This window comes from Cyanistes caeruleus, chromosome 5 (assembly GCF_971803275.1).
Source record: "Cyanistes caeruleus chromosome 5, bCyaCae1.hap1.1, whole genome shotgun sequence".
In the NCBI taxonomy this organism is placed as follows: Eukaryota; Metazoa; Chordata; class Aves; order Passeriformes; family Paridae; genus Cyanistes; species Cyanistes caeruleus.
The window spans coordinates 73,298,044-73,308,280 of NC_141705.1; the positions used below are offsets into that span (position 1 = coordinate 73,298,044).

Genomic DNA, 10,237 nt, shown 5'->3' on the forward strand with positions numbered 1-10,237 from the left:
CAGAACTGGCAATGGGCTGCTCTTTAACCTGAGCTAATGCACTCCTGGAAGGAAACTATTCCCAAGTGATGCCCACAGAGTCTGCAGAAATTATTGGGTGAATGCAATGTCTATCAGGAGCACGTAACACATCCACACTCCACAAACTGAGATATCTGATTCTCATGGTACAGGAAGCTCACAAAGTCTGTTTTTCAGATATCTTTCTTGGTTCACCTCTTTGGATAAGAATGAAAATTCTCTCCTTTCCATTGTAATAATGTTATCACCAAAGATTCATATAGAAAACATCTGACATAGCAATATAAATGAGATTGATCAGAGCCCTGAAACTAATATGGGAACTGATGCTCCATTGACCCTCTATTTGTGTGTAAACATTGAAAGAAATTCCAGACTTATAAAAGGAGGTAAAATTATATAATTTCAGACTAACTGTCCTTAGAAACAAGACATAAAGTGCAATCTAAAGAATTCTGTTGGTGAGGCTCTATATTCCTTTTTGGGTAAAAGAAAAACCCATATGGAAGTGTCACATAACAGAAATATTTCTAGAGGAATAAACTAATGAATTAGAGATACATGCTGAGGAGCTGGGAACATTTGTTTAGGAACAAACTTTTTTCTTCCAAGTTAAACACATTGTTCCAGCAACCATTTTCTTATAGAATGCTAAACAAAACAAAACAAAAAAATTTACAAAAAATGAACAAAAATTATTTTGAACGTGTGGACTTAATTGTGGGAAAGTTAATTTTTATGCAATGGTAATTGTGCCAGTTTCACTAATTTCAAAGCAGGGTTTACTGACCACAGTGTAATCCAAAATGTGTTCAGATAATCTAAATTTTTATTTGACTAAGACACAAAATCATTTTTCTTGTGGCTTTAGCATAAACACAAAGTTGTTATACATAAAGTGCCCTTTTTATTTTCACTAGCTCTTCCTTAAATGCATATTCAATAAAGCTGACTGTAAGAAAAAAAAGATGAAACAGCATATCATCCAGCCATCAACTCAAGAACGTCTAACCACAATTACCCAGAGTAGCAGTCTAAAATCAGTTGTTATTGCTATAATTCAATCCTACATTTGTTGCCGCTGAAGATGAATAGATCACATGGACACAGGTCGAGGTGTGGTGAAAAGAAGAGAGAGTTTATTTTTCCTCACAGGATTTATAGGCTTCTGACCACGGCCAGGGATTGGATGGTCAGGATAACACTTTCTCGCTGCACTGGCCATGAGAGATGCCCGTCACAAGACATGTAACAGAAAGAATGTACACATATCTATGTTTACAGTTACTGTCCTGGGAAAGTCTTTAGAAAACCATGTCAGCAAGCTCAGAAGCTGAGTTTTCAGGGCGACATCTCACCCTTTTTGGTTTAACAAAAAAAAAAGAAAAAAGAAAAATGAACAAAGAACCTAGCAACATTATAAACAATCAAAAGGATAAATAACAGGAAAATACAATACTCCATACAATCAGAAGGTTGTAATTTCAGGGTGATATCTCAATCTTTTGTTATTACAAAAAAAAACCCCAAAAACCACAAAAACTAAAACCAACAAAAACCCAAAAAAACCAAATGAAACAAATGTGCAACATCAACACCTGCTTGTGGATGGCTCTCAGTTTGGTCACGGAGACAGAATCCATGGCCAAATTGAAAGGTGCCTGGGAAAACTTATGAAATGCTATTACAGCAGCCCGTAATTCTATCAATTGGGCTGATCCAGCCTCATGACTCTCTAAAACCTGCCACTCAGATCCATCCTTCCAGGTAGCAATGACATTTCAAGTGTCTTCATTGGACAATGATACCTGTGGAATACAAATCTTGAGTGGCAATGAAAACAAAACAGCTACATCAATGGAAGGATTAATGTAATAAACTTGATGAGCAGAAACTGCTCACAGAACCTCCTCCAGCATCTACTGTGCCTGTGGGGTCAGTGTCAGAGGTGACTTGAAATCAGAGTCCCCCTTTAACAGACCAAACAAGGGAGACAGTTGTGTCGTGGTCAGTCCCATATAAGGACACAACCATGTAAAATCTATTCATATCTGGACATCATTCATGCAGTGTCTGCACTGAAAGCAAAAAAATAATTGTACCTCCAGATGCAGGACTGTTCGCCCCAAAATTATTTTGACCCTCAAATAATTTCAGGGAGGTTGTAGAGATGAGCATCAGGAAACTGCTCACAAACTCCAGAGATGACTAGAGCCCCATATCACTGGCAAATGCTGGCAAATTTTCAGAAGCCTCATGGCAAAAATCTCCATTGATATCTCTGTGTGGGCTCAGCATTAATGATAGCTGGCACCAGAAAGGCAAATTTCGGTCTGTCATCGGGATGCAAAGGAATCGTAAATAAACAATCCTTCAGAGCCACAATGAGGACTAGCCAATCAGCAGGAAGCATGGCAGTTGAAGGCATGCTAGCCTGCAACATCCCCATGCTTTCCATCATAGCATTAACTTTCTGGAGGTCTTGCAATAACCTCCATTTCCCAGACTTCTTCTTGATACAGAAAACAGGAATGTCCCAGGGATTGGTCGAAGCTCCAGATCACCGTGATCCAACTGTTCCTGCATCAAGTTGCAGAAGGTGACTAATCTATTATGAGGGAAGACAACAGAAAATGTTGAACAAAGAGTCAGTCTCAATTTCTTCTTTGTGTTGAATGTGCCAGCATTGGGCCAAGAGTCACTCTGGGGGCCCATCAGCAAACCTGACAATCGTGGTGTCCGTGACAGTGTCAAAAACCCACAGAGGCTAATCTCTGACAGCATCTCACCAAGGATGGCAAGGGTGCAGACCCGTTCAGGATGATCCCTGGCTGTCAGAACAGCAGTCCAGTGACCCAGGGAGGTCCAGGAAACCCGAAGCCACCATCTCCTCGCAGCTGGTTCTCAGCTCTGCGAACATAAAACTCAAAAGGCACAAGGTGAGCAAACCCGGGTCCCACAGGGATAGGAACAGGATGGGTGAGTGTGGAACTCATGGCAGAAATGCACCCCAGGAATTTCAAATCAACGTCCCCTAGGTGAGCAATGATGCCCTGAGCAGGGTATTCAACCACGCCACAAGAAGAGCACTCATGCCCTTACCCACCGAACCAAAGCATTCGGAAGCACATGGAATGCCTGATATGCTCAGCTGCACAGTCATTTGACAATAGGACAGAGTCTACAGGCCATCCGAAGAGGCTCCAGCAGCCTGGGACCCTTTGCCCGTGGAGGCCACTGGCTTTGCCCCCGCGGCAGCACCACCGGAGCCAATGGTAAACAGTGCAGGACCTTGGTCTGCCGCGACCACAGGAGGCGATGGGGGAGGGCCACCTCCAGCCGCAGGCACGGGCGATGCCCGGGAACCCAAGGCGGGGTGGGTTGGAGCCAGATTGGCATGGCCCACCTCCAGCGCTGGCAGGGACCGAGGTGCCGGTAGAGGCACAGCCTGCGAAGCCACGGCACCATGCTGCTCTGCTGCCGAGGGACAACCTGGGCTCGTAGGAGGTGAAACCCGCGGCATGGGGCCGGCAGAACCCGGCCTGGCATCCACACCACTGGCAGCACCCATCCCCATGCTCGACGAATCTGACACGGGAGGATCAGCGCTCGGAATCGGCCCTAACAGCGGTTCTTCAGGGGCAAAAGGTCCAAAAAGCGGTGCCAGCCGCTCCTCCAGTGGAACAGCGTGGGTGGCCGCCAGTGCGGGGCCCGGGCCTGTCCCATCCCCCACCGCGGGGCAGGGCACAGCCATGGGACCGTCCCTGAGGTATTCCCCAGGGCCAGCGCCACCCCCCGTTTAGGCAGCCCCTCATCGGTCTGTGCCGGGAGGGCACACGAAGGAGGCAACCCCGCCCCAGGCTTACTCTGCCGGGGAGTTGGCCGAGGCAGCGTTATGTCCCCTGGTTCTGCGGCACCCCCGACGGCTCTCTGGCAAGGATCCAACCCCACCTCAGGCTTACGCCTCTGGGGCGCTGGCCGAGGCGGGGTCACGCCCACCGGTCCCGCGGGGCCCCTGTTCAACCCACCGGGGGCCCCGGCGATCCCGGGGGAGCCGACCTCAGGACCCGAGACACAGCCGCCCCCCGGCTCCGTGTCACCGGGGGAGAGGGAGAGCCCCACCCCGCTCCCACAGCAGGAGCCGGAGCCAGAGACAGAGCCAGACCTCTCACCCAGGGCAGAGGAAGCAGCTCTCGATCTGGCAGAGGAGGACGCCCGGCTCCTCAGAACGCTGCCACACCTTTTCCAGATCCCCAGCAGCTGGGCCAGCCAGGGCTCATAATCGACCACCAGAGCCTCGATGTGGGAGTCGCCTAAAGTGTCCCAAGCCAACTTCGGAAAAGTAGACACAGCCACAGGGGAAAACCCCTCAACTCTCCCATACTCACACAATCACTGAAAGTCAGCATACAAAACATCAATCCCTTTCTGATCAAACACTGCATGCCATAGTTCCATAACCAGGCCCTCCGAAAGAGAGAACCCAAAAGCAGCCATAGCCACAGGCTAGACAGTACCCTGTAACTGTCATGTGCAAGACACGTCGGGGTTCACCAGATGTTGCCGCTGGTGCTGAATAGATCCCACAGACATAGGCCGAGGTGTGGTGAAAAGAAGAGAGAGTTTATTTTTCCTCCCAGGATTTATAGGCTTCTGATCACGGCCAGGGATTGGATGGTCAGGATAACACTTTCTCACTACACTGGCCATGAGAGATGCCCGTCACAAGATGTGTAACAGAAATAATGTACACATATCTATGTTTACAGTTACTGTCCTGGGAAAGTCTTAGAAAACTATGTTAGCAAGCTCAGAAGATGAGTTTTCAGGTCGACATACATTGGCACTTCCTTGGGAATAATTCAAATTAGGCTACAAGGGTTTTATTGGAAAATAAAGTTATTTAAATTTTAAAGACTTATAACAGTTTGTAATTATTGCCTATAAGTACAAAATATTGAGAGACCGCCAGCTATTCACCACCCTTCACAGAAGTAAACGTGAATGCCATTTATTTCTATCTTTAGCACACCTTTTATAGGGTTCTACAGGGTCCGCGGGCAGAGCAAGCTACTATTGGCTAACACACACAGGTTTACATTTTTTCTCCTACACACAAGGATATTGTGCTTTACTCTCTCTTCTGCAGGAAGGTTTCAAGGGCTTTAGCCTTTAATATCAAGACTTACTTCAAAGTCTGGTTTGTGCAGACAGACCTTTACTAATATATAAAATATATCAACAACAAAATATTTGTAATTATAAGAAAATTTTCAATGGAGAGCAGTTAATATTGATTTTTAAAGTTATGGATTGTATGGAGCTGTACACATATGTATCACACAAAACTATCAAAAGAACTCATAGGTAAAAAACTTGATTCTTTCCTATTATAAGGAATTCTTGTGTGATTTAGTACTTCAAAGTAATAATTTCTAAGTTCTTAGAAGAGGATGCTTGTTCTGTCGAAAGCAAACAAAACATCTTTCAGAAAGCCTAATATTGCATCTGTGAAAAGTCAAGGGTAAATTTAATGACAAATTAAGATTGCATTATACTGTGCAGGATTTAGGGAAATAATTTCTGAGCCATTATCAGTTTTCTTAGGTGTGGCTACCAAAATTTCATTGGATAAATTATAGAATTTTAGTTTCCCCACGGCTTCAAAAAGGAAAAGTTGTTTTCTGGGCTTTATTTTTAAAAAAGAATATATAAAATAACAGCTTAAGTATTGATTTTTACTTTAGTCTACTAAGAAATAGGCTTTTAAATTAGGTTACATATTAAAAAAACCCAAATTTTAAAACAACATAGGTGAAATTTAATTCTCAATAGAAACAGCTCAATGTATATTGTGTGTCCATGTATAACAGCCTAAATTCTTGTGATTTTTGCTGTGGTATTCAACTAACAATTGAAAAAAAAACATGCATGTGATTCAAAATTAACTCATAGTGGCATGTTTCCATTGATCCCAAATGAAGAAGGAAAAACCTTGGGTTTTTTTATTTTTTTTTTTTTTTCTGTAGACTCAAATCTGAAATAAAAGCACTTAAGATTTTCATTCAAATCAGAAAACGTAGAGGCTAGGAAAAATGGCTTTGCCCTTTATGTACCCTGTTGTACTACTGCTGGCCTTTTGGCAAGGATTCTTTCATTATTCCCTAGTACAGATAACTTCCCTTGTTCATAAAAATAGCAGTGCAACACCAAAACACCACAGTTTCTAAAAAGAACATTAATTCACTAGTCTGTAGCTAGCTTCAGATGCTCATGAAATTCATGGTTTGCAGCCTTGGAAATACTGTCAATATTGGTGTTTTGATGGATCCTAAATTCTAAAATTCTTTCCCTGTATCTTCTGGACCTTTTCTGGTGCTTTTTGTTTGTCTCTTAATAAGAGAGCCAAAACCAGAGAATAATTTTTGTTGGAAAAAGCCTCTGAGATCATTGAGAAATCATCAGCCTATGTCACCACCTTGTCAACAGGACAATGGTACTCAGTGCCACATCCAGTCTTTTCTTAAACACCTCCAGAGATGGTGACTCCGCCATTTCCCTGGGCAGCTCATTCCAATCTTTAATCACCCTTCTTCTGTGAAGAAATTACTCCTGATATCAAACCTGAAGCTTCCCTGGCACAGCTTGAGGACATTTCTTCTCATTCTGTCACTTGCTACCTGAGAGAAGAGGCCACTTCCCAGCTGGCTACAGACTCCTTTTAGGGAGTTGTAGAGAGTGATATGGTCCCCCCTGAGCCTCCTTTTATCCAGGATAAACACACCCGGTTCCCTCAACTTCTCCTTGTGGTCCAGACCCTTCCCTGCCCTTCTCTGGACATGCTGCAGCACCTCAATGTCTTTCTCGTAGTGAGGGGCCCAGAACTGGACACAGTACTCGAAGTGTGGCCTCACCAGTGCTGGATACAGGGGGACAATTACTGCCCTGGTCCTGCTGGCCACACTATTTCTGATACAAAAGACCTTTCCCTACTTCACTGAAATAAATTAACACTCTGAAACACAAAGGATTGCAAAATAGTTAATGTACACTGAGGATAGCTTATTTAAGATGCAAGACCTTACTACATTTAGTTGTACCTTCCCCTCCATTGTTCCAGGTACTAAATGATCATTCATATATTTGATGTATTGGTCTGGGTTATTCAGAAAAATAGAATTTCTGCTAGTACTGTCGTATTGCTTAAAAAGCCATACTCATTTGCAAGTTTTAAATTAACTGTATTATGCAAGAGGATTTTTTTTTTGAAAAAAAAATAGTGCAAAACAGTACAGAAGGATCCATACCTCCTGACACTGCTGTCATAAATATTTAAGTATGGGTTTCTAGTGCCATTTTAGATGTCACAGTGCATCTGCACCTGGATGCCAGATGTTGTTCCATAACCAGTGTCTTGGTTCTTTATCATGTTTTCCTCTATGCTGAGATCTAAAAAAAGCTAGAATATCTCAACCAGCACAAAACACGTATATTTAAGGAGATAAGGTGCTCCTATGTATATTAATACTCTACTTTTTAACAGATTGATAGATTGTTTGATAGATAGATAGATGATAGATAGACATCTTATTGCATTGCAAAGTCTGTTGTCAGTTTCTTAATCCCCCTATAAAAAACATAAGCAACTTTGACCTCCTGTGAGCTTAGCTAAAGATAGTCCTCACATTTGCAGAGGCAAAAAGTAACAAAAGACATCGTCTGCTGTTCTTCCAAGTGAAAAGACAATGGTGGAAGAATCAGACTGTTGCTCCTATCAGGAGTTTAAATACCTCAGAACATCATCTCTCACCACATTTTGATCTTCTGCCAAAAGTCATTTCACTTCAAAACAAGAAGGACAGTAAGATCCAGAGATGTAATGTAGACCCAAATCTGAATTTTCATCTCCTGAATGGGGTTTTCTGGTTTTCTGGCTTCTTCCAGAGTCATTCTCATAGCAATCTCACTTGGGAATAAAGAAAAAAAAACCTGGAATGTGGTACTTTATCCAGATCACCAAAGCCAAATACATTGGTATTTGGAGTTCTGCTTTGCACTTATCTCTGTGTTAGCTTTAAGTTACCACCTACTTTCGGAAGGAATTGTTTCCTGAAGTTCATATGGTGAGGGTCTCCAGAGCTCATAAATATAATATATGAAACCTTAGTAATTGTTAATAAAAAGGTAAAATTAATTATCCCTTCACAGTGTTGTAGTATGTTTATTCAGTTCTGTTAAAACTGTTAGTATTTCATCTGTTTGGTATGTTCCTGGTTCTCCCCCATTTACTGCTTTGGTTGGTTCTATTTGTCTGTTATGTAAACCCCTCCCAGTTTTCCGGAATGTTCCCTGTCAATCACCTTTACCCTGCCCCATCTCCCCATCCATCATTGTAAACCCCACCTCTCCTTCCAGCTCCTTCCATGTATACCATCCCTTCCTTGACATGTTATTGGTTGTTATGTTATGTTCCCGCCTTCTTTGTGTCCCCATTGGTCCCTGACATTGTAACCTCCTCCCCTTACCCCTCCTTCCGCGAGCTCCCATTGGACCCTGGACTGTGCCCACCCCTGAGATAAAACCCAGTACACAGAGGTGCTTGGGGCTCTCTTCGGTCCTGAATTCTCCCAGCCCAGACAGTTGTGCTCATCCCCTCTCCTGAATAAACCTGTTCCTGGGAAGTACAGCTGAGTGAGTCTCCTCCTTCCTTTTGCCATCACCCACAATGCCTGATCTTGCAGAGCCCGGCAGGAGTCGGTGCTCTGAAGGTTCTGCAGTGGGATCGCCTTTCCCCTGCAGTTCCCCATTCCTGGTGACTGCCCATGCCGGAGTGGCACTGTAGAGCTAGCCTGGAGCTCCGGTGTGGCCAAGAGCAGCATCATCACAGGACTGTCAGATAAGATCAGAAAGACTTACCTGATATAGCCTTTAGATTTTGTCATTCATTGCGTAACACCCGCTTTCAATTCTGTTACAGCAAAATTGCCAAACATTCCATTACATACTGCCCAATATCAGGAAAGAACAAGCCTCTCCATGTAATATTCAGATCTATGAGAAGAGAAAGAAATTAAATCCTGTTGCTGTGCTAGTAGCATCTTGGCTTCTAAGGAGATGATGAGTGCGCCACATTTGAAAATGTCATGTGTATATTTTTGAGTAATTGGTGATACCTGTGTCAGCACTGCTGCAGCAGAAAGCTTCATAGCTCAGGAAAACTGTGGGAAAAACACTGCACATCATATTTCTTTATAAATTCTACTAAATATGCAAGTCAGAACATTAACTGCTTTTCTTCAAAATGTATGTACTTTTCCAAAAACATAGCTTGGAAGAGCAGCTTTGAAATATCTTTTATCTTTATGAAACTCTCCTAATTACCTACTCTTCAATGTAGCTATGAAAATTTGCCAATAATGTGCTTTATTTTGGTCTGCATCCCTTTATATCAATGTCTTCACTATCATGTGCTGCAAGTCTAACAGTGTTCAAGACTATTAGGCTGCTTGTTCATTCATCAGGTTAAAATTTAAATATACTACTCCTAATACTTTTTCTCTTCTGCATCCTCTGGAATTTATTAGTTTCATATTTCTGTGGTATTTCCTGGAAAAGAGAGGGAAAGCTACAACACTGCAGTAACGTCCTGTGTTTCTTTCTAGCTAAATATATAATATTCATGAATAATTTGGGCTGTATGGCAAAGATCACTTTGTAACTCTGGCTTGAGAAGATAAGAGCTATATATAAGAGAAGTTCTCAGTGGCATTTTAGGATACATATCAGTGATGGTGGTGTGTGCATGGATGGCATTCTTTTTCAATTGAGATGTCCAGAAAGTATGTTAATTTGCAATAATGCTCCAAGAAACAGTCTTTGATACCAGCATGGACTGCAACCATGTCATAATTAATTTGTTACTGACTTGCTTCTGCTTCATCATCGTGTCCACTGTTTGAGCATTTGAATGTCCAGATGTTTTACAAGCAATTCTGCTCAGTGAATCTTTGGCTTATCAGCTAAAATGTTCTCACTACATTGCTATGTGAAATGCAATATTGTTTACAACAGCTCTTCCTTGGAACCAAGAGCAGAAGGAAAAAAAAAACTAATCTGGGCAAGGATCTGAAAATACCTATTATAGTCAGGACAGTGCATTCATAGGCAGTAGTTTATGATTAGGGAAAATTAATTTCTGCACATAATAAAGAAATTT

At 42.7% G+C, this 10,237-nt stretch overlaps 1 protein-coding gene across 2 annotated transcripts; it reads right to left on the minus strand.

Annotated features, from left to right (window-relative positions):
- Positions 1–1,138: 1,138 nt before the first annotated feature.
- On the minus strand, positions 1,139–4,547 carry LOC111928925 (uncharacterized). 2 transcript variants are annotated; one of them, XM_023926421.2, is made up of 2 exons: positions 2,745–4,547; positions 1,139–2,629 (listed from the first exon to the last, which is right to left on the minus strand). In XM_023926421.2, exon 1 carries the CDS (start codon positions 3,773–3,775, stop codon positions 3,203–3,205), a length of 573 nt encoding a protein of 190 aa, XP_023782189.2. In that variant the 5' UTR covers positions 3,776–4,547; the 3' UTR covers positions 1,139–2,629; positions 2,745–3,202. The 2 variants fall into 2 exon arrangements, with proteins under 2 accessions (XP_023782189.2, XP_086746510.1); XM_086890384.1 differs by having other exon boundaries at positions 2,811–4,283.
- Between the last annotated feature and the right edge of the window lie 5,690 nt (positions 4,548–10,237).

What these genes read in the sequence shown, in the direction of transcription:
- LOC111928925 (XM_023926421.2), bottom strand. Translation starts at nt 3,775, where the DNA reads ATGGCTGTGCCCTGCCCCGCGGTGGGGGATGGGACAGGCCCGGGCCCC.